A 25640-nucleotide genomic window follows, 5' to 3' on the forward strand; every position below is an offset into this window, starting at 1 on the left:
TAGTCATACAGAAGACTAGACAATCACTTTGGTGTGTGACTTAGAAGAAATGACAATAGAAGTCAAGGAAATGCTCAGTAACATTGACAGTTAGTGACCTTCTTAATCTTTATTATTTGCATCTAATACCAAATTCCAGGGTTGAAGCCAGTGACTAAAAGATTAAGGTCAAATGTCATTATTCATGGTAGTGGATATAATAAAAGAGAGAGAGAAGAAAGAGAAGTCTAAAAATAGCAGATCTATTTATGCTTACAGAGTAAAAATGTTTGATATTGCTGGTTTAGAAATCCTATAAATAAGATATATTCAAGATAATACTTCCAGTCATTCCTAAAGTAATTTTCCTTCAAAAGGTAATTCTTAAGTTCTAATAAAAGCACCACCAACAACAAACACCAGCACATTTCTTATCTCTTTGAGTAGAGTATTATCTAGATAAGATATAGTTGGTTAGCTAGTAGTCAAAAGTTATTAGCAGTTTTTTACAACATGAATTGAAAATGAGGATTTACTGATTTCTAAAATGTTTTCTAGCCCTCAAAGATTCTGAAAAGTAAGATAATTAGCACAATACAAGGTCTTTCTCAATTTCATAAAGTCATTCTAATGTACAAAAATTCAGGCTTAACATTATTTGTTGTACATATCTGAAAGAGTGAAAATTGACTTATATTAGCAAGTTGACTGAGCTTGTATGGTATAGAGATATTTGTTCTTGGTTCTGATCTTAGATTATCTGGTGGGAGTGTGTATTGCATAGCTGTGTCTGTGTTCCTATCTTCTCATAAATTGATCTCCTAGGTCTACATTATGAGGAAAATCTAGAAACACATTTGAAATCAGTATGTCTGCATCAGTCAGAGGATTGCCTTGGCTTGACCACTGGGTTCTTTGTTTAAAAGAAAATAGGCAACAAGTAAAATGAAAGTAATTTTCTGTTAAATTCTATAAGAGGATCATCTTGGAAGTACATACTATCATTTAGTAAGGCTTTTGGTTTTATAAAAATCAGTGCATTTGGAGCAGAGGCAGTTTAAGAGTCACCCATCTTAGATGCTGCCTGCAAGCATTACTATTCATTAAAATAACCTTCACTTTGTAGTAACTCTCAAGCTGTAAACAGTCAACTTAGATTCTGGAGAACACACAGCCACAAAAGTAAAGAAATGTCTGTCTTTGCAAAGTAATTTGTCGAGTTGAAGACTATTGTTTTTCATCATGGTGACCCTGACTTGGCTGGCTGGGTGCGTATACAGATTAAGATTAATGCAGTTATTCCTTGGCTAAGGTCTGCCTCTTTCAGGGCACATTCTCCCTAATGACATGATTGATAGGCAGTCCCAAATCCAGAGAGGAACTCATTAATCATAACAGTGACTGAATGCAATCATTTGCTTCACCTGCACAGTGATGGACAGGAAAGGATACAATTCAGGGATTGACACTGAGATCCTCCTTTGTCAGTGGGCCTCAACTTTCTCAATGTCATCTCCTGCAAAACCTGACAAGAAATTTGCCTGCAACCTATATGCCGTTTCAAAATGATAGTTGCAAATTTCTGTTAGTGTAGCAATGTCTTTAAAATTTTTACACTAGCTAATGAGCATTTTCAAGTCAGTAGAAGTCATTTTATTTTCTATTTTCTTGAACAAGACTTACATAGTTTTAAATTTCCTGTGTGTGTGGGGGGGGATGTCTGTAAGAGAGAGGGGTTTTTTGAAGCTGCATGTGGAAGCAATATCAAAGTTAATGTCCGGCAGCTGGGTATCATTTGGAGTCCTCAGGTCAATGGCACTGACTCTTAGCAGAACTAATTTTACAATCATGGCAAAATCTCAGCAATGAACTGCAGCGTACAGCTGATTACATGACAGTAAATTTCATTTATTCTGGGAAACAGTATTAAACCATGAACATGCCTACAAATACTCAGATCACAAAGCCTAACAGTCTAATAGCACTTGTAGTAAGAAAGTTAGTGTGCAGAACATATGCCACGGATGACTGTCAGACACTTGAACTGGCATAGTTGTTGGAGGCATCTCACTTTTGTCATCTCTTATTAATACTCAAATAATTCTTAAACTTAGAAAACTTCAAAAAGAAGTGCTTCATATCTGTAACCTCTACATTCCCAGCAGGATGATAGTAGCCCTTTTGTGGGAAATAATAACCCAAGTAATGATTTTCTCTAAGTGTCTGTTATAAGAAATAAGTAGGAAAGGGAGTATGTATTTTTTTTAAGGCAACAGGTGTCAAAGGTCAATTGAAAATGCTCATGGTAAGACTGGGGTCTCGAAGCAACCGTGCTTTGTTTAGAACCACAGACCCCTGGCCCGTTAATTTGTCTTTGATGTGTTTAGCACAGGTATAAAGAGGCATGTACAAGAGACAGAACACTAAAGCTGTTTCTGGCATCAGCGATTCTTTTTGTCCTCAAAGAGAAAATACAAATTATTTCTTACATGTTCTTAAAAAGAAATGTTTTGTTTTCATCTCATAATTATACCAATTTCAGCAATTACAGTAATGGGAAGTGATTTATAGATAGGAGTTTAAATTCAACAAAGAAGTCTTTTAAAAGAAACGATTCAGATCTTTTTTTTTTTTTTAAATGCTTTCAGTGCTTTGTTCCCGGAGTGTATTGGAGTCGCGGTGGTTTGGGAAGACATACCTATTTGAAGAGAGCCTTTATGGGTGCTTTGAGTACAAGATGCACATTTGCTCTCCACACTCAGTCTCTCTTCTTGCCATCTCTACAGTCCCTCATCACTGATACACATTCATCCTTTGTGTTTAGTGCATTCATGGCGGTGGAAGGAAGCCCAGGCTTAGAAGGAGACACCGCTCTTGAACTGACTGAGCAGAAAACAAACGTGATGGTCCTGGATCTCTGCCACAAACCAGGTGGCAGCGAGTACCTGAGGCAAATTTATCACATCATGCGGCTCAATGAGGTAGGGAAACGGCCTTTTTACCGAGCAATTAGGTGTGTACTGGCCTGAGGCAGCGTCTGCTGGCAGCTAAGGGTTAGTCAAGGAGGTGATAATACTTCTTAAAGTCAATATTAAACTCCATACTGCATTATTAATAAAATCTATTTAGCCCTGGCTGTTCTGCATGTACAGAAAAAGGCTTCCTGAAACAATATAGGTTTTATTTATATGATTTAAACACTAACATGGCTCATAAACTCAGTTCAGTTCTGAAATAGAGAGATGAGAGATGCAATTTGGGAATTGTGTGTTTGTGGCCCATTCAGCTGATGGTGAAATCTGGTATTTGTAGAAAAGAAAGATTTTCTGAGGAGAGACATAGCTATTTTCCTAAAAGCATTATTCTTGTATTTGTAAAGTTGTAGATTTCCTGTGTAATAAAAAACCAAAACTTCAAGTCACCAGAAAAATATCGAGCTTGTGAAACAGGGTCTCTGTGTAGTCTGGCTCATCTGGAACTTGCTTTGTTAACCAGACTGGCCAGGAACTCTCAGAGACCTGCTTGCCTTGGCCTTTTGAGTGTTGGGATTAAAGGCTTGTGCCATCACACCCAGCTCTGCTGTGGTCTTTGCTTGGGAAACCCAGGCTTTGGTTAACTGAAAGTCCTCCCTTGGAAAGCCATTTCTTCAGTGGCATACATGTCTGGTCAACCAGGTTGGCTAAAGCAATTCTTGTGAGGACAGTGAGGCAGGTTTTTCAGTATGGTTGCCTTCAGAGCCTTGTTGATGTCGCATAGGAAACTCTAAGGACAGAAATGAGGGCAGTTTCTAAGAGCTAGAGGGACAAGGAGTTTTCTGAGAGATTGGGTTCTAGGAATGTTACACCCATAAAGTCTCACTAACATGACTCCTAACCCTGAGATGAACAAGGACAAGAGCAGTAGACATGCCAATGTAGCCTTAACCTACACAAAGGACTACAGGCAGCTAAGGAATGTTGAGAGTGGGAGACAGTATTTAGGGAAGAGCACACTGATTGGTGATCCACCTTATTTTTTAGACAGTCTCTCACTCAATCTGGAGCAAGGCTGGCACTAGCCAGCCACAACAGTCCTCCTGTCTTCAGCCACCCCACTTCTCTAGAGACCCCATAGTGGTAGGTACATGGGCCCATAGTTGTCTTTTATAGGGGTGCTAGGTTCTGAGTTCAGGTCCTCATCCTTGCACAGCAAGTGCTCTTACCCACTGAGCCATCTTTAGAGTTCCAAGAAGTTGTTGCTGTTTTATCATCCTATGTGTATCTTCACATGATGTGTGTACATGAGGAAGTCAGAGGAGATGTGGAAATCCTTTGTTTCCTTTCATATTCATGTGATTCCAGAGATCAAATTCAGACTGCCAGGATTGTGAAACAAGTGCTTGTACTGATTGAGCCATCTAGCTGGCCTAGGAAACTGATTTTTAAGGAGCATTGATTATCAACATAGCAGAGAAAACACAAGAATAAGTGTTTTTCAAAATTGGCCGCAAATTTGACTCTTTGTTAAACAGTAGAAGCAGGAAAGTCTAAATGTAGGTATAACGATGGAAATGAGTTAAGAAAAATTGTTAGTAGCCAAAGTAAATCATTATTTTCCAATGAGATTTTTATTCCTTTAAAAACTTACATAAGCCAGGTGTTAGTGGCACACACCTTTAATCCCAGCACTCGGGAGGCAAAAGAAGGCAGATCTCTTCGAGTTCAAGGCCAGCCTGGTCTCCAGAGCGAGTGCCAGGGTAGTCTCCAAAGCTACATAGAGAAACCCTACCTTGAAAAAAAAAACAAAACAAAACAAAACAAAAAACCCAAACTTACTTTAATTATGATGGAGAAAATTTTTGTTTCTGCTCTATGCCATAGTCATAAAATTATTTTCTCATGGATTTGTCATTATATTTAATAAGAGTCTTTGTGTCATTACAGAACTGGTCTATTTAATGAGATGTTCAACAATGAGAAAATTTAAGAAATCAGTTGTTGTTAACTATATTAGTACTTTATTTAGATTTTTAGAATTTTGGGATCTGAAATTTGTCTTCCATAATGGACATCATGAAGGTACAGGTACACAGGAACATAGCACACTATGAAACAAATGCCCACCATGTACATCCTTAAGGTAGAGGCACACACACAGTGTACAGTGAAACAAAAGCACACAGTGTGTGTCATGAAGGTAGAGGGACACAGTACACAGAGCACAGTGAAAGACTAGATCTTTGATTTCTTGTCACAACTCTACTACCCAGTCCATGAGCCCTCAGGGCTATCCTCTGGCCTTTCAGCCTAAGGCATGCTGAGTGGCATGCCGAGCTGCAATATTTCAAACTTTCAACTGCTTTCCTATCCCTGGAGCTCCTGCTAGTGGATGCTTCTGACTGGGTGATGGCTGAGAGTCTGGACTTCTAACAAGCTCCCAGGTGAGGCTGCTGCTGCTGCCTGTGCACCACACCGGGTGCTAAGGGTTTGGGATGACCCCCGGAGTCATTTTCAGCTCTAACATTCTGAAATACATACTTGCTGCAAACCTGGTAGGGAAAAATGTAGTGTGGTATATTAAAAAGCCAAGCAAACCTTTATTTTTATTTATTAAGTGATGTATTAATGGCAAGCATTTGTTAGGTTGATGGTATTCTTTTAGTCACTTTAATTTGTTGCTTTCCAAAGAGTCCCATAAAACTGATTAGGGATGCTCGTCTTTACTTATTTATGGGTAGTAAATGAGCTATAATGCAGGAGATTGTCTCTTCTTGTCCAGGCTGCCAGCACTTGGATGATTAGAATTACATATTTTGAGTTTCTATTGAGCCTTGATAGTTTTCAGTCCACCGCATGTAAATTAAGTGTGTAGAAGTTTGCATTATAAATAGTCCTATACAGAATGAGACTCCTTGTAGTAAAATCAGGATGCTTACTGATCTGCTGAGCCCAGAGTAAGGAGCAACTGCATTTAATGAATGGGTGAACAATGCATTCCTAGACATGGTCATGCACTGGAGTCATGTTTTGGTAGCCAGCCATTGTAGCACATGAAGTCAATGATGAGACAGTGGCTATTCAAAAGATTGGGACATACCAAGGATGCCTTTGTCATATGAGAATTTGTTAAATGTGTTTAAAACCATGTAATACATTAGGTTTGACTTGTTTCTGATAGGTTTATTGTGATGGTATATATATATATATATATATATATATATATATATATATATATATGTATAGGTTTATTGTGGTGGTGATATGTACTCAGCCCTTTGAATCTGTGGTCTTCCCGAGGCCAGAAGCACACTGTAATCTAGACAATAGATATTGACCAGCTTATTAAAGAGAATGTGTACTTCTCACCATCCTGACCCAGAGCTTCTTTCCCTGAAGGAATATTTAAAAAAACAACTGTTTGCTATGAATGGTTCAGAGAAAAAGCCATTACCCAGCCAACCTCTGAAGGTGACCTTGTGGAGTGTAGAAGATCAGCCTCCTGTTTTTAACCCTTTCCATGTATATAAGATGTTCAGCGAAAACATGATACATCAGGTATGTGGAAATTAAGTGTAAAACTCAACTTAAATGTGTGGTTTCTGTATAGCAGAAGTAACGCACAACCCATATTAATATTGTATGCATAGTCTACATGCACACACACTTTTTGTTTGTTTAGGAAGCAAAAATTCACATTGTTATTTATATGGCCTATATAAAGTGTTTAAATTGCTTAACTCATTTCCATGTTAAACAGGTTCCTATGTTTGGTCTATAAAATTTAACTTTTGTCTGGATCCTTTTGTTGTTAGGCTATGTCTTCATAAGGCCCAAGGACCCAGGCATTTTTTTTTTTAATCACTGTTCTCCTCCCTTGAGAGTTGGCCCCCTTAGGACACATGATTACACAATATCTCTCTACCTCTGTGAATGTATCAGGTAAATTAGAAAGCACTTTAAATGATTTATAGAACAGTAAGCCCCTATTATAAATGGCATGAGATAAATTTGCTTTTTATAACCTTAGACACATTTCCTAATTTAAAATGGATTTTCTAATGACTTTAAAGCAAAAATATTTAGAATAGAGTCAGCATAATAAAAACAATATATTTTTTAAAAGTCAGATTTTGCCAGTGTTTCAGCTATGTACTTCATTAATTTAATTTAGAAAGATTATCTTTCCACAAAACATGTGAATTGAATTATTGAATTGCTTTTGTTTTGTTTGATCTTTCTTTTTCCTTGTTCCTTCTTTTTTTTTTTTTTTTTTCCCAGAACCCTCTTGACAGACAACTTGAACTAGCAGGGCAGAAGAGAAGGATTGCTTGACCTAGAGTGCTGATGAAAATAAGAATTAAAACACTGACCTAATTTGGCATGCAGATAATGCCATAACCATGCCTGTTACAGCTTTCGTCCACATTCATCAATACTGCAGTAGAATAAGACCTTCAAATGCTGACAACCCGGGGCGAATTCTCCTGCTCTATGACAGGGTTGTAGCACTCGATTTATCAGCAGTGACAAGGGATAGCTCTGGTTGGATTTCAAAGACCATGCTGGAGACTTAGATCCAAACCATTTAGAGAGCCTATACAGAGTCTCCTGTAAGATTTTAACCCTGTTGTATAAGGTAGAGTTTATTGCTGCTTCTTATACTGCACATTAGATTGCTCTGAAACACAAATAATTATGTAGCTATTAACTCACCCTTACTTCATTTAAATAGCCTGCTTACCAAATTCTGAATTATGAGAATATTTTTCACAATAATTTTCTCCTTACTCTGCTGTGAAATTATTTAATAAAAAGAGAAAATCTTTTATGTTGTTTACACTTGGAAATCCATATAATTTGCCCATTAAAACATTTCCTTAAAAAAATAATAACAGCAATAGTGTCCAGCTTATTGAGCCGTGTCGTCCAGTTTGAGGCTTAGTGCTCGCTAAGTTTCCCTTTTGTATCCATCCTGAAGAACCCACGTGTGAAAGCGAGGTCACACATGAGAGGCTAGCAAGTCACTGTGCTCACTTTTCACACTCACCCTCCCAACAAAACTTGTTGGGCAAATGCCATTAACACTTGGAAAAATAACCAATCCAGAAATTGATTTATATTTTTATAAATAATGACTACTCCCCTAAATGGATTTATAAATTAATTGCTGTCTTATTGGAATAAACACCCTCCTCTGTGGACATGATTGATGTTATCTGTCGAAGTCCTTGTTCTGAGCTCCCTCCTTCATAGTTAGTGTATCACAGCTGGAGCTTTAATTTACTGATCATATTAATTCTGATTAATAACTAACAATAGTGTCTCCCCATTTATCAACAGTCAGCCACAGCAACATGGTGCTGGAACTGGTCAAACTTGCTACCAAATTACCTGCGACTGGATAAGATGACCTTCGGTGCACTGCTCAAAAACAGGTGCTAAGTTTGAAGTCTGGGGCTCAGGGCGTGTGTGTAGCATGTATGTTAGTTTTCTGGAGCTCAGGGAGTGTGTGTAGCATGTATGTCAGTTTTAAGAGAAATGAAAATATTTTATTGGCAGGACAATCTTTTATTTTCTGGTTTTTGAGGCACCCACCCTAAAAAAATATGATTAATGTTATATGTATACCTTCCAAGTTCTGGTTCCCATAATGAATAGTTGCAAAGATTAGTTGATTTTGCCTTAATTTTAAATATTTAACTAATTTAAATATTTTGACTTTGTATGAATGTTTGCTATTGTAAACACAGGAAGTCACTGACTTGAATGTTATTATCAAAGTATACCTTTGTTTACAGCAGTTTCATGAATGCATGCAACATGCTAGAGCTAACCAACTAGTCCAATTAGGGCAAACAGAAGTAAGACTGTCAAGACTGAACTGTTTTACTATTCAGTCAGTTATTTTGGCACTGTCTACTATACCCTCATGGCATGTTGTTTTAAACACACACCTTTCTTTTACTGTTTATATGTATGTCATCTTTAGGCCTCTGAGTGTGGGAATTAATTTCTGCTTAATCTTTGTGATATAGTTCCATATTTTGCAAAAATATTGAATATAATTTTCCTTGAAAACTGTAAAGACAAGGACATAGTACAATTGGTATGTCATCCTTGAGAAATTTGAGCATATGAAAGAGAATACCTAAAAGATATTGAAGTATTTCCCAAATGAAACTTTATAAAACAAAACAAAAAACCAATGTATAGATCACCAGTAAGAGTTATACCTCAGATATATGGTCCCAATAGCATACTATTTTTGCCTGTAAATTAACATAATTTTCCAATCAGGACCAAGTTGAACAAGTGGCCAGCCTCCTCTTGAAGGACAGAGCCTGCATGCTATTCATTTTAATGTTTGGCAGAAGAGCTGTTCCCATCCCATGTTACCTGTAAATGTGAGGTGGGGTGATGAAAAGGAGGTTAGGTCCCCTTGTTGAATCAAGTTTATATGGTGTGAGCACAGTATTAAAATTTCATGTGGAATACACACTTGAAAAGATAAGCCCTTTTCCCTGCTATTCAGAAAGTTTTGTGTTTATGCAGATTAAATATTATAATTTTGTAATTTTTCTTTAGTTGTGAATTCCTGCTTCTAATCAACTAAATGATACTCTATGGACAGCATGTCCTTCAAAACCTACTACATTTATATTGTATAATATCTAAGGAACTTCTATTTTAACAGAAATTGCATATTGTTATCTGTGTTTAGTAAGAATATTGCTTAATAATATATTTCAATTAGATCACTGGTTATTAAAGTCTATTTCCCTGAGATATGTGCAGGAGTGAGTGGGAGGAAATAACCCTGCAAATTTACTCCAGAATAGCAGGTCAGACAGTTCCCTTGGAAAAGGCTCATGAATCTTTAATAAAGGCAGCTGGAATCTAATCTTAATAAGAACCTGGGATTTTAAAGAATGATGTGAAAAGCATTCTACTGAAAACTACAAGACATCACAAGCAACAATGAGCCTAATTGATTTACCCTACATAACAAGAGATATCTGAGAGGGCTATCAGCTATCACTTCATTTATATCAAGAATTTATGTATGAGTTTGGATTGATATTAGACTATCAAGGAAATGGTTTTGGCTATTTTTCTCTGAAATTCTAAAACACTCTCTTTTTTGACCTATCTGAAAATGCTGACTTTTAAACTAGTGTTTGGACTATTTTTGATAGTGTGGCTATCTGAAAAGTACATAATTGAAGATGAGACTAAAGAACAAGGACACTTTAGAATGAGGGTTGTGCATGCCATCCAGTGTCTACAAGGTAACACTTGTTACTTGCAGGGTAGTCTTTGTGTTAGGCAATGCTAATGGGGAGACTCCCGAGCAGCCAACTCTGTGTGTATTTATTCTCTGCTATTTGGCACCAAGTTTCGAACTGAACAAGTGACTTGCAGTCTTTTCTTGGTCATCATTTGTACTGATTGTGACTTACAGGCTTGAATGGGGCTATGAATGTTGACCGTAGACCTAATGCTATGCAGCAAACTGAACTCAATATGCAAATCTAAAAAAGTGTTTATGAGGGCAGCATCCATGTGATTCCCTTCTAAAATGCCTTTGTGACCAGATTAGACTCCCCTCGTTCCTCAAAAAAGACAAGCATGAGAAAGTAGGACTCCTGAGTTATCAGGAGTTATCTTTGACTGGATTCCCATATAGATAAAATGAAATTATATAGCTACTCTATGGAGTTGACACACCAAGAGTGTTAAAATATTTGTAAGTCAGAATACCTTGCAGGAACGTGTCCGGTGTTAGTTCTGTAAGGTAAGGAGCTGTGAAGATTCACTTTAGCACAGTTGGTAGAGTACTCTTGTCATGTATGAGGCCCTATGTTTAATCTGGTCTAAAATAAATAAGTAGTTGTGAAATGAATCCCCTGAGTCACCAATTGTGGCAATTCCAGGCCTAAATCAATAATTAAGGGTAGGCAAGACAGCTATCCAGGCATAGGCCATATTGGTTTAGGAGACAATCAGGGAGAAAAACATCAAGAATCAAAAGACCAAGAGAGCCATTCGTAGGATAAGGACTCAGAGCTGAACATTCAGAGAGGCAGTCTGAATGTATTCAGGAGAAATTCTCAGTGCCAGCAACATCTGTATCTAGAGCAATTTCAGCTTTTGTAACCATGGGCAGTTTCTGTGCTGATTCCTAAGGAGGAGTAAGGCTTACACATGGCCACCCCATGAGCCTTTGTCAGAGGTGTGCCCTGTGCTCCATCAGATGCCTCACATTGAAGTGCCTCTCTCTAATCCATGATACTCTGTAGGTTGCCTTCTTCAGGTTCCTTGAACTCTCTGCTTACCACAGTGCAATCTCATTTTTTGTTTATAATCCTTCAATCACATGCTCTACAGTAAAGCATAAGTTCTATGGCATTAGCACCTGCTTTGTTTCAACACTGACATCATTGCCTTGAACAATCTGGGCATGTGGTGGGCTCTGGGCAGCATTCACTGAAATAACAAATAATAAATAAAGACTAGGAGGGCATGGGAAAAACGTTGACCCTTGACAGGTGAGCACAGGGTGGGTTGTCCTTAAATGTGATGTTGCATTCATGGCTATTAGATATTCGAAAAGTTCTGCTAAATAGAAAGTTAAAACTATACCAATGTATATTCATCCTTTGCATTTTCAACATTTGGATGGCAGTCAGGTTAGCTGTAATCTTTCTGTTTAAAATGCCTGGTTTATTTTTATTATGTGAAATTTGGCTCAGGTTAAAAGAACAGGAAGCTGGTCTTTATTTTTAATTAATTGGCCCACTTCGAGCCATAACCCTGTCAGCCACAAAGCCTGTTATTCCTATCTGACTCATACATCTTTTGACACTTGAGTGAAAGGGCTTGTATTTGTTAAATGATACTAAAACTAGGAGATGAAAACTTTCATATGGAATTAGCTGCCAACAGTATCTACCCAGCCTTTGTAAATTAATTATGAGTGATTCATTTTCTGAGGCATTTGAATAAATTGAAGTATCTGAGATCTTATGAAAGACACCCTGAATATGTATCAATGATACGCATGTTTCACCATGGAAAGTTTATGATTATAGAAAATAAAAACTCCTGGAGCTTCAGAAAATCCACACGTAGAGCAGTTCTACGCTTTTCCATTTTAGGCCCTGGAAGAGTAAGTTCTGTGATTCTACATTGATCTTTTGAAATAGTCAAAGTTCTCAGCCATGCTTCTGACTATTCCATTCCTACTTTCATTCTCTCTCACCTTAAAATAAATCCAGACCATCGAATGAGGTGGTGATTGCATTTCTGGAGAGTGCATCGAAGGCGTGCTCCATGCCCCATTCCTCCATGGCTGATGTCCAGATTGCCATTCTATATTGTTTGTCTTGCCACAGAATTTATGTTTCTACTCCTCTCTCTACCTTGTTTATTCAGCTAATTCCCAAGAATTGTGCTGTTGAAAATAACCTGTGAATACAGCAGAATTCTATGCTATTTTAACTCTCAAATATACTGTATATGAGTTTGGCTCCAAGTTGGGCAAACACAATTAAATATGATGGCAGGAACAGTTGAAGGGGTGTTGGTGGCAGGTTTTTGGCTATCACTTTGGGGCCTTTCCAGGTGGACAATAACCATGCATCCAAGAGGAAAATGAGATTAGAAAATGTGTCGAAAAATAGCTGTTAATCAGTGGAGTTGTTTGCCTTTACTAACAAATAATAAGTGACTTTATTCTGTATCAGATGATCGTGTGTACCCTACCATGGACCCTGTACTAGGCGATGGTGCATGCCCTACCATGATAGAGAACAGGAATTATTGTCTCTGGCCTCAAACTGCACCCCTGAACTCCCAAGTAACCATTAGCAGTCACTGCTGCCACTAATATAATGTTCGTAGTCATTTATAGCAGTAAATTCCTGGTACAGCAGCAGACTGCATGGTTATAGGGAATTGGTTTAAGGAAAGTTACTGGTCTTAAGAGTATACACCTCCAAGTTATTATACACAGTACCTATGCCTTGACAGTCAAATTTGGTGTTTGTTATTGTTCTTTGTTTTGTTTGTTCTTTTTATGTTCCAGCTCCACAGAGAACCCATTTCTTCCCATCTCCATCAAAAGTCCTTTGCCTCAGTTACCCCCACCATTGTTTTATCTTCTTAAACAGAAGGCTATGTCCAGGTTGAAGTTGTTTACATACACAAGTTTAACTATAACCCTACAGTAACTTTATGATTAATGTCATCATTTTATTAGTAATAAAACCAAGGCACAGAGGCACAGGATTCTAAAGAATGGTGTTCAGTTTCTGATTCAAGACCATGTTCTGAACTCCTCTTGTCTAGTGATTCTGAAGATTCCCTGATTTAGTCAACATACATTCTCAAGCATCTGCTGTAGTCAAAGGCATTTATTTGGAATGAAATAACAATTTTCGAGGGAATATATTTAAACACCAATGGGCTGGATAACATATCAGTCAGCTCTTACTCACATGTATGGCAGAGTCTTATGAGATAAGACTGAACCACTAACATTGAAACTTTAGGTTGTATACTCTGTGATCTTAGTCTGATGACAAAAAAGACTAATGACGCATTTCTCAGAATGTGTCCCTGTCATCAAGCAACACAGCACTATACTTTGACGGATCTGTTGGTGTTGCTGACAGACTAAATAAATAATGCAGTGAGAATCAAATTACTCAATAAGAATATGCTATAGTTCCTTCTAAAGTTCAGTTTTGTGGTTTTTTTTTTTTATTTCTAATCCTTTTGAGAAAGAGAGTTCTCTCATGTTGAAACTTTGAAAGGCAAACTGAGTCCTTGGATTGGGCTGGCATCATGGCTATGACAAGACTTTGACGAATGGACTTGAGAGGACCATCAGTGTCTCAACATAACACTGTGACAAGGACACAACTACTTAAGGACATTAAGGACAGTTGAGGTGGGGGACCATAGTAGATAAATGAAAAGTGGATTCCTTGTATATGGCAAGATTAAGTAACTGAATTATGTAAGTTAACCAGGATGCAATTTAAACAAGGTCTCCATTACTTGAGTGAGAAAATAGACAACCTAAATAAATATGTTAAACGCTACTGACAGAAATGCAGAATTGGCAACATTTTGATGAAAGGAAGGTATAATAATTTTCTCAAAAGCAGCCTTGGGAGAATTTTTTGCTTGTCAGAGTGAACCAAAATTTACTTTGTAATAAATTTTCATCTACCTAATTATGCATTCACATGCTGGCACTTTGGGTTCTTGCAGTGGATCAAAAGCTATTTAAAACCTTGCTTGTATAGAACACATTCTCTTTTCAATGACTACACTTTAAGTATTTCCCCCATTAAATACTGTGCAGACTCCAAAGATCTATGATGTTTTCCTGCAAAAATTTTTGACATAGGTTCTATCAGGAGTTGCTACCATAGGCCCATTGATTCGGTCTGACCAAGGATTAAATCCCATGGACAGCTCAAAGGCATATTGATCTTCACTGAGTATCTCACTTGCTTTACATTGCTATTAACAGAAAATGAAGAAGTGGTCTCTTTGAAGATATTTCCCTGTGATATAATTGTGAGATAAATTTATGTCTGCTAGATACAATTAAATATAGCAAATCTGAGCAACAACTAATTATATTGTTCACCTTTTTTGTATATAACATATTGTTGATTTTTATAATACACTTTAAGGTTCACTATGTTTGTACAACACTTAGAAGAACTCTATTGCTTCCTTTCACTGTCACTGGCATTCCTACTCTAATGTTCCTGGGGATCTATTTCTAAATCTTTTCTCTTTACTCCTTACTGTACAGTCTTTGAGAAAGTCTTTAAAAGTCAAGTTAGTTTAGCAACCTGAATATTTATCTTAATGTTGAAATTTATTTTGTTATAAAACATAAAAATATATACATATAGTCTGGTATTGGTGGTGCACTCCTTTAATCCCAGCACTTGGGAGTAAAGACAGGCCAGATCTCTGTGAGTTCAAGGCCACCATGGACTACAATGCACATTTCCAGGACAGGCTCCAAAGCTACCCAGAGAAACCCTGTCTTGAAAAACCTGTGTGTGTGTGTGTGTGTGTGTGTGTGTCTGTGTGTGTGTGTGTCTGTGTCAGTGTGTCTGTGTGTAAACATACATATAGCATGTATGCGCATATATATGTTATTTCAAATGGCAAAAGATGATCAGATATGGAATATAAAATACCCCTCCTTAGCTCTTCAGTCACATAAATCCATCTCCAACTGTAATCACATAAAATAGTTTGGTCTTTATAAATTTGGGTTCATAAGTCATTTAAGGGATATTCCACATTCTTGTTTTTATAATTTTGTCAATTTAAAATTAGAATATTGGCTCCTTGCATTGAACCACACAGAGTTTAATTTATATTAACCAACTCAGTTCCCCTCTTCTCTATGCTCTTCTAAAAACATAAGCTAATTTTTGTTCTTTTTTAGTCTTGCTTATGTGATATATTATAGCCATGGCAGGGTACTTCCACTCCCTCAGTTACAAGATGAATCTGAATTTACTGACCAACACTAAGTGTTCCTTCAGCAGAGAGACATAGGAGAGGCTACTGACGAGAGGACTCACACAACTAACAGAGTGAAGGACTGTGGAAACTAGGCACTTCCTAAAATCTATGTTTGAGAACTATGTGTGAATTAAAAAACAAAACAAAACAAAAAAGCATGCTTATGCTGGCTGCTTCCCTCTACTGGCATCTCTTAGTTCTTCCGGTTCAAGATTAGCTCGTGACTATCAAAGAAGTCCTTCTCCAGTTCCCACAGTTATCAAAAGCATTCCTATTTTCCAAAGTCCCCAAGCATCTATAAACAAAGTAACCCATGTTAATTTTCATCATGTGTCATCTTGACATTCACGGGGTGAGAACATCTCAGGTGCCTCCTGCTTGTGATCTGTGCCAGAAAGCACATTTGTAAGAGAATGGAGCTGTTCAGTCCATGTCAGGTTCCAGCCTAACTGTATTGTATTTCAATGGCTTCCTTTTGTTTCAGAACTTTCTATATTAAGGAAAGATCACTGACAAACAGACCTTGTTAATAGATTTATGAAAAACTTTACAACAATATTTTAAATCACATGTGCTTATTAGAAACTGAACAGTGCTGGTATTGCAGAGTTATTAATCTCTTTCCTGCTACTTAGCCTACCTAGTGATCTCATTTAGCCCAGGCAACAAAAACTTTTTTTATATTATTTTCACTTAAGACTTTATTGTGGACAAAGTTTTAAGTGAGAAAAAGGACAACTATTGAGATTTATAAAAGCAGATAAAATATATCAAATTTGATTTTTTTATAATAACAAAGCCTTTCTAAAGCCCCAAAGAGGGGCTTTCCATTTTCTGCTATTGACTGGGAAGATTGGGAGTCACTTCTTGTCAAAAGACTACTCAGGGTTAACAAATTAAACCTAGTAATGGTCAGAATCCTAGGTCACACAGGGCAGGATCCCAGAGGCAGGAGCTGATGCAGAGACCATGGAGAGGAGCTGCTTACAGGCTTGCTTCCTATGGCTTTCTCAGCCCACCTTCTTATAGAACCCAGAACCAGCAGCTCAGGGATGGTACCACTCACCATGGACTGGGTCCTCCCCCATTAATCACTAATTGAGAAAAAGCCTTATAGCTGGATCTCATGGAGGCATTTCCTCAAGTGAGGCTCCTTCCTCTCTGATGGCTCTAACTTGTGTCAAGTTGACACACAAAACCAGCCAGTATAACTGACCCCTTGTCAGCCTGACACACAAACACATCACTATCAAGCCACAACTCTTCCTTTCTTATTCAACCCCAAGATCTCACATTAAAAACATAAATAACTTCAAAAGTGCCACAGTCTTTACAAATTCAAACACATTAAAGTTTCAGTCCCTTTAAAGTAGCCAGTCCTTTTTTAAAATTCAATGTCAACTGTGGGCTCCAGTAAAATGCTTTCTTACTTCAAGAGGGAGGAATCATGGAGTAGTCACAAGCAAATCAAAACAAAACAAAATTCCAACTGCCCAATGTCTGGGAACCACTCATAATCTTTTGTAATTCTCCAAAGGGCTTGGGTCACTTCTCTGGCTCCACCCTCTGCAGCACACACAGCTTGTCTTCTAGGCTCCAGCTGGCTCCACACCAGTGTCACTGCTGTTCTTGGTTGTCATCCTTTGGTACTTGTGTAGGCAAATATATGTGAATCCATGAGAGCCAGAAATCAAGGCTATGGAAGATTTACTAGCGAACATTCATGAATAACCAGAGAGAGAGCTGCTACCATCTTCTGTTCTGCCCTGGGGAGAATGGAAGCAACAATCTGATCCCAACCACCACCCAAGATAGAAAGCTGCTTGCCCCCTCTTTCTTTTAAAGAGTTCTATTACATCAGCAGATAAGAAACTCCACCTTTATCCGGCCAGATAGCCCAAGGTCATGGGTGGGGCAAATACACACTACATTCTAGCATCTCCAAAACACTGGAGTCTTTGCTGCCACTGGGATGCCCTTTCACCAGTAGCTTCTTACAGGCTCTCCTCATGGTGCCAACTTTCAACTTCTTTGCATGACTGACCCCTTCAGTCCTGGGCCTTCAAATGCCACTGAGGCTGCACCTTCACCAGTGTCCTCTTCTGGCCTCTCACAGTGCCAAGCCTCGGCTGCTCTCCATGACCCCTTCATGACCCTCAAAACCAGCACCACCCAGGTAACTCTTACACATTATCAAGTCAGGCTGTCAGCATGAGGTACAATCTTGGCCCCTTCTGCAACACTGCTTCTCTGTACTTTCAGTACACACTTGCCAGAAAATTTCACTTCATTGATGCTGGTCTCTTCTTAATTACCACTAATTTCTTAGCTCCAGCTAACCAGCATCAAGTATCCCAGCAAAGCCAAGTTTCACTTCCATAGTTCTGCTTTTTTGTTAATCACAGGTGATTCTTCAGCCCTAGCAAACTGTTAATTCAGAATAGCAAGTGGCCCAATAAAGTCTTTGAACTTCCCTCTGAAACTTCACAAGCCAGGCCTCCATCCTCTGCACTGCTTTCAACTTTCTTATTTCTCAAGCTCCCACAGAACACCCCATAGAGCTCTTAGTACTGAATGGCTCTTCTAGCCCAAAGTTCTAAAGTCCTTCCACAATCTTCCCCAAAATACGGTCAGGTCTGTAATAGTGATATACCATTATGCTAGTACCAGTTTTTCTTAGTTAAGGTTTCTATTGCTATGATGAAACACCACGACTAAAAAGCAAGCTGGAGAGGAAAGGGTTTTGTTTTTGTTTTGTTTTGTTTTGTTTTGTTTGTTTGTTTGCTTACACTTCACCATTTCTGTTCATCACTGAAAAAAGTCAGGACACAACTCAAACAGGGCAGGATTCTGGAGGCAGGAGCTGATGCAGAGGCCATGGAGGGAGCTTCTTACTGGCTTCCTTCCTCCTGGTTTGCTCAACAGAACCCAGGACCATCAATCCAGGGATGGTACCACCCACCATGGACTGGGTCCTCTCCCATTAATCACTAATTGAGAAAATGCCTTACATTTGAATATCATGGAGGCATTTCCTCTGCTGAGGCTCCTTCCTCTGATGACTCTAGCTTGTGTCAAGTTGACACACAAAACCAGCCAGTACAGAGACAGTTAGGATTCCCTTACCACACATAAGTTTGTTAAAGGACAGTCTAGATTCTTGGTATTTTATTATTTAGAGAAAATGTTTGCTGGCAGACATAAGAAGAGTATTATAGAACCCACAAAAGTAGACCGAGCCACTTATAAGACCTCCATACTACTCGAGTCCAGCAAGACAGACATTGGGTTAATAGATGTGTGACTGTTCATCTATTCATTCAACATTCACTGGGCACCACAGATTAAAAATAATCAGACACAGCTCTAGCTCCCATAAAATGTGGAATCTGGTGTGTGTAAATGTCTTTTAAAAATGAAGCAACAAAAATAGCCATAATAAAGGGTGTTCAAGCAAGTTTCTGTACACCTACAATGGAAGGTTACAGTGGACAGATAAAGCAAGCAATGTAGAGGAAGTCGGGGCATTTAAGAGAAGCTACGTCAGTCCATGTCATAATTGAGTCTTAAATATTATTTTCAGTTTCACATCTACACATTGTAGTATTCTGGGAGTTTCTGAGACCTTTGGCACATGGGACCTAGTAGGTAGATGGAGATCACTTGAAGGGGACACCTTCTTTTGATGCTAACCTGAACTCTGCTTTCTGATCAGCCTTGGCTACATGCTTTCCCTGCCATGATAATCAGAAACCAGGAACTAAGATGAATCTTCTGTCCTTCCCATTGTTTCTGTCCAGTGTTCCCTCTCAAAGATGAGGAAAGTATAATACAGTCAGATAGGCAAGGGGGGAGGCATTGTAATCAGAGTTCAGCATAGGTAAGAGCACAGCATGAGAGAGTTGGCGCTGTAGTTTGCATCTACACTGCTCCTGGTATGATAGAGGCCTGCTCCCTAGCCTGGGGTGCATATGGAAAGCGGTGCAACCCTTAGGAGGCGGGGCATAGTAGAAGGATTGGGTCATCGGGCAAATGCTCTTAAAGGGTACATTTGGAGCCCAGTCCCTCTCCTCTCCTTTTCATGTTACCGCGAGGTTAAGAAGCTTTTCTACACTATGAACTCTCCTCCACAATGTTGTAGTTCACCATAGGCCCCAAACCAACAAAGCCAACAGGGCATAAACTGCAATCTCTGCAATGATGAGGCAAAATAAGCCATCTTTGTTATTAAGTTGCATTATCTCAGGTATTTGGTCACAGTAATAGAGTGCTGCCTGCATACATGCAATTTTAGCAAAGCAGTGATGTCAACACCATTTTCACTGTTAAACCCATTCTATTTACAGCTCAGAAACAAGTGAATGGACGTTAGGCAGCTGAGGACAGACTTACATACTGACTTGAGAGAGGAGTATGTAGTGAAGATGAAGAGGGGTACATGGTCCTCTCAGGCCAATTACTGCAGAATATTGAAAGAGTAAGTTTCTTTCAAATTCTTGACTTACTGTGACCCTGAAGCTCCTTGGACATGTGTAAAGCAATTGCAGGACCCATGCAATTCATAGATCAAATGGCCTTGGAGTCTGCTGCTAAAATCCAATTTGCCTTATTTTGCACAGCTTCAATGGGACACACCTTCATAAGGACACTCTTGGCATGTGATTGATGGCTCTTGTGTCAAGATATGCTAGTTTAATAGTGGCCTTGCTGAAGTAGGAGAGGTGTACCCGATTTGTCTTGCTCTTCATCACTCAGTTCTTACTGTCTCTTCTGGAGCAGCAGTTTGCTATTTAGTGCTTGAGTTTGTCCCTGAATGGCAGTGAGAATGCCCAGGAGAGGAGGAGCTGTGTGCCCCTCAGAATATTCAGGTTTCTGCTCCAAAAGGACTTGTCTGAGATGACCCTAAATTAAGTTACAGTTCCCATTAGGTCTTGGAAAATGAAACAAAGTAAAATTGTTTGCTGATTACCTGTCCCCTTTTAGCTTTCAGCTACATCTAGCGAGGGTTTGATAGTCAAAGATGTGTTTCAGCAAACATAGATGTTCCTTCATAACAAATCTGAATGTTTATTAGATGTGTGATTTCAATACACTCATTGGAAATAATGTCATTCTTCACAAAGTAAAAGCATCCATAATTTTGCTACAAGGAAGAATATTTGCTTCCTCTCACACATTTTATTTAATAATTTTAGTTCTTTAAAAGGAAAACAGCACACAATTTGAAAATGCAATTTCCCTGAAGTGTTCGGTTTGCCGATATGTTTTTCATTTTCTTCATTATGCTGTAGTGGAGGGTTGCCATACTTTGAAATGTGCAGCTTCTCTCCCCAGAGCAGCAGATGGTATGACTAATGTGTACTTTGGTGCAGGATTTACCATGAGAGATATTATCTAGGACAGCAGGAGATGGGAGTCCTGCCCTCAAAAAGCATTGACTTTTATCCCAGTTGGATCATTGACATTCAAATTTAATTATTTTAAAGTATGAAGAACTCCAAAGTTTAAAAGGGTTTGGGTACATTTAAATGGTTCCTTTTTCTTCATTTTTTTTTAGTTTTTATGCAAAAATACTTCATCTAGAAACCATGTGGTTTACATGTTACCCAGTCTTCTGTTACTATAACAAAATACATGAGATAATCAACTTCAAATGAGGAAAGGTTGATTTCAGCTCACAGCGGGCTTCACATTCTCTTTCAAAGACTACTCCATGACCTAAAATCTCCTTGTCACAACTCCATCACCTCTCAGAAGTCCCCTTTGCTGGGTACTTCTAATACAAGCCCTACGGATGGGCCTTTGGGGCCCTTTAGATCCTCACTATAGCAAATTATTCCAAGTATATCTGAAATTGTTTTCTTTACTGGTTGCCTCGTTACTGGAAAACCAGCCAACTTCTTGGAAGAATATGATTTTGGGGCAATGTCTACCCCAGTCTATGAACCAAGCTTTGGGCTGTGGAAGTCTGGTATACTGATGTACCTAAATAAGCATGGTGTACTTGTAAAACCAAAACTAGAGTTCAATTTTACTAGCCTCATTTGAAAAATACCACCTAAAACAGATCTGGTCACTTTCTCCTTTAAGTCAAAATAACATTAGAAACTAGTTCCAATAATAACAACAAAATGTTTTGTGTAGTAGATCCCTCTGTGATGCTATACTATCTGTCAGGGCAGATACATATGCCATGAATCATGATGTCCTTGTTCTGGTACCTGAAAATAACATTTTATCAGTTACTCGTTATTTCTTTATATTTCTTTTGATAGAATGATTAAACCCTCCATTCCCAAGTAGAAAAAAGAGTTCCAAGTTGTAAATTCCAGGATAGTGATTTTTATCTAATGCTGTGATTAATTAGCAATGTCTGCCACAGACAGGAGCAGAAGATGGTGGCTTAGTACATTTGTTTGTGTGGTTTAATTTTCATCTTTAGTGAATAGAAACAAGAAATCACCCTGATTATTCTTTAACAGCATTCTGTGCTCTTGGAATTTATTTTAAGATCTGTGTTATTTTAATGGAAATAAATGTTAAATCTTCCCATCTTATGGTTAGAAAATATTTTTCTTAAGAGACTTACCAAACTCAGAGCTGTTGAAGAATGGCTCAAGCCCCAGGTGACTTGAACTTTAAGTAATAAACCGCAACAATAGATGTAAATTCAGATTTTTATTTTCTAGCTTATTTGAGGTATCACTTTTTGATGATATGAGTGAATATTTTATTCTTTCAGGTAATCAAAATAAACAGGAAGACCATTATATAGATGAAGAGTACTTAGCCAATATACATTAGAATAATTTGGGACAAGAACACATTGTGAGTCCTGAGATACCCTTTGTTGGTGTTGTCCAGTGAAGTTACTGAATAAGTCAATATTTTAGCAGCCAGAAATCGACTCTCCAACCTTTCCAAATAACAGAATTATAAACCAAGATTTATGAATTATTATGTATTTTTCATTCCATAACTCTTAGTTCAGATCTCAAATAAGAAACTGGAAAAAAAGTAATGATTTTGATTATTACAAAGAATTTTCCTTAGAATCTGACATGATAGAGCAAAAAAGAATGTTTGCATTGAGAGTGGTATGTCTATCTAGAAATAGTACCAAGACCGTACTTAGTCGATTGCAGTTTTCAGAGAATGGGAAGAATATAGTAGAGCACTAAGCAATTGCAAGAGTATAATTTACAAATTACCTTCCAATTCTAGGGGCTGTTTACCTATAGGGTTATGATGATACAAAATATTTGTTAATTTCATGGCTCAGAAAATGGAAAGTGTTAGTCTTAGGCTAGCTGCCTCTCATTGATTGATAGTACTTAGCATTGTGAATCTCTCTGTCATGTAAATATGGATACATTTCCCTCTCCATAGTCATAGGAGACTGATGGCCTGAGTCTAGAAAACATAGATGAAGTAGTTAACTTGACAATGGTAAAGAGAGGTTCTTTGTCCTGGCAGCCTGGTTCCACAGCTGCCTTTCAGCAAATCCTACCAGCCTGCACCATTTTGTTACTAGAATTCCCGCCTGGTTCCACAGCTGCCTTGCCCCAAATAAACACACAATTGCTATATTAATTATTAAATTGTTGGCCAGTGGCTAAGGCTTCTTATTCGCTAGCTCTGTCTTAATTATTAAACCATTAATATTAATCTAAGTATTTCCACGTAGTCTTATCTTACTGGAGAAGGGTCAGGACCTCTACCTCCTTTGCCTGCTACATGGCAACTGACTCTATTGGGCTCTCCTGCCTACCTTTCTCAGACTTCTCCTCCTCTCTTAGTCTTGCCTATCTTCCTGCCTCTGGCCATTAGCCACACAGTGTTTTATTCATCATCCAATAAGAGAAACATACACAAAAGGACAACCTCATCAGACAATGAGTTTTGGTATTCATGTGCACTTTGCTGGTGTTTTGAGGCTGCTGTGCATTTCTCCTTGAAGCAAGGCCCTTGTCTTCTGAGACTTGGCTTCCAGCTGCTTTGTCCTGAGAGGGCTCAGTTTTGCTTTCACTGATTATGCTCTCAGTTCTCTATCTCCTCTTGCCTTTCTTGTCCATACTTTAAGAGACCAGGCAGAGAACTGCTTGCATTTAAACTTTTAAATTTCTAAAGCAAGACTTGGGGGGACAGAAGTTGCTTACTGCCATACCTCTAATGCAGGTCCCAAGAATGTTATCTGAACTTCTTTGTGTGGACTAGGATAAAGTGAGGGTTTAAACAACACTCAGATTCTCCAATTGTGCTAATCATTTATAGAAACTTGAAGCTAAGTGACTATCTCCTGGTGGATCAGAGCACTCCTACTTCTTTTGAAAATAGTGTGTATAGCAAAAGAGATGATGACATTGAAGAAGCCCTCCTATATAGCACAAGGACTCTGGAATTATCACTCTAAAAGTTGACATTATGAAATAATGTCATTAGGGAGAGAGCCTTTTTATGTTACTCTTTAGATTGGCAAGTTATGACAAAACCACATTCATGTTACTTGAATACATCTTTGTCTAGCTTTACATGCTTTTTGACTCGTCTGGAAAATGACATATTGAGGTTTTCATTAGCTTTAACCAGGTGTGCTTTTCTTAGGGAAGATAACCCAGCAGGACTGCAGTTGAAGTAGAATAAACCAATGAAGCTCAGAAAGGCCACAGCCCTTTCTCAGATGGTAGTGATGAGCTGAAAGAGTCATTAATCAACCAGAGTCACAGGTGTGATAGCTTGCCCACAGACTTCCAATAGACTGTGAAAGTGACATCCGAAAGGCTCAACTGTCAAATTAGTCCTACCCACAAACACTCCAACATAAACTTCAACTCTTTTATGATGTGAGTTTTGAAATGTTAAATTTCATCCAAACTTTCTGTGAAATAATGTTTTATTTTATACAACAGATTTTAAAACAAAAATCAAGTTTGGCATTATTTTATCTCATAAAAATTTAATTCCTTTATGTCTTCTATTATTTCTCACTAATGTTTATTTACATTTTTTATTTTAAAAATCTGTTCTCCTGTGTGGCTTTTTGGATTTGTGTTTCTTTGAAACATTTAAGAAATTAAAATTTTGTACTGTTTAGTTTACAAAAGTTTTTGCACCATTTAAAGTAGTAAAAACAAACTTTAAACTTGACATGTGGCCTTCCTAGAGTCTTACAAAATAATTATATTCATTTATTTTACTAATGAATGTACAGTTTGTGGTTTAGGGGTTTTTTTTGATAAAATTTAGTAACATATGTGATAGCTGTAAACAAAGCTGAGATTTCCAAAGCTACTACTGTGACTGACTCTAGCAGTAACGTCTGTTTTTGTTCTTTGCATAGTCAAAGTGAGCTCCCCCTCTCTATATGAGTGATTATATATGTAATACATATATACACACAGAGAGAAGAGAGAGAAACACACACACACACTATTCTCATTTGCTTGTTTGGTTTTCGTTTTTTGAGACAGGGTTTCTCTGTGTATTCCTGGCTGTTCTGGAACTCACTCTGGAGACCAGGCTGGCTTCAAACTTGGAGATTCACCTGCCCCTTCCTATCAAGTGCTGGGATTACAGGCTTGTTGTTTTATTTTTGTTGTTGTTGTTTTGATTTGTTTGTTTTTTTATGTAAGTATCCATGTGCCTGCCACATGTGTGCATGTACTCAGGGTGTTGGATGGTCTGGAACTGAAGTTAGGGATGGTTGTGAATTGCCTAAAATGGGTGCTGGGATCCCAATTCAGGTCCTCTGGAAGAGCAACAAATGCTTTTAATCACTCCATCCCTAGCCCCTTATTTTGTTGATTTCACCACACATGGGAAATAGTTCATGAAGATTGCCATCATAAGCCTGAAGGCTTGTTGGTGGCACACACCTCTAATCCCAGCAGAGGCAGGCGGATCTCTGGGAGTTTGAGGCCAGCCTGATCTACAGAGCCAGTTCTAGGACAGCCTCCAAAGCCACAGAGAAACCCTGTCTCAAAACAAACAAACAAACAAACAAACAAACAAAGAAACGAAAACCCTGAAGGCTCTCCATACCTGTGACTTCAGTTCCTTCTCTTAGCAATAGTCTCAGGCTGCAGCATGACCTGCTGACTCAGAAACATCCCCATA

At 38.3% G+C, this 25640-nt stretch overlaps 1 protein-coding gene across 3 annotated transcripts in view; it reads left to right on the top strand.

Moving 5' to 3' along the window:
- The window catches only part of Kiaa0825 (KIAA0825 ortholog), a 443548-nt gene that overhangs the window by 227210 nt on the left and 190698 nt on the right, over positions 1-25640 (top strand). For all 3 annotated transcript variants that reach the window (XM_027401813.2, XM_027401815.2, XM_027401817.2), the window contains 3 exons: positions 2804-2960; positions 6354-6512; positions 8298-8392. In XM_027401813.2, coding sequence (XP_027257614.1) covers positions 2804-2960; positions 6354-6512; positions 8298-8392 — 411 coding nt within the window. The remainder of the gene's footprint in view (positions 1-2803; positions 2961-6353; positions 6513-8297; positions 8393-25640) is intronic.

The sequence above is a fragment of the Cricetulus griseus genome, chromosome 2, assembly GCF_003668045.3.
Source record: "Cricetulus griseus strain 17A/GY chromosome 2, alternate assembly CriGri-PICRH-1.0, whole genome shotgun sequence".
In the NCBI taxonomy this organism is placed as follows: domain Eukaryota; kingdom Metazoa; phylum Chordata; class Mammalia; order Rodentia; family Cricetidae; genus Cricetulus; species Cricetulus griseus.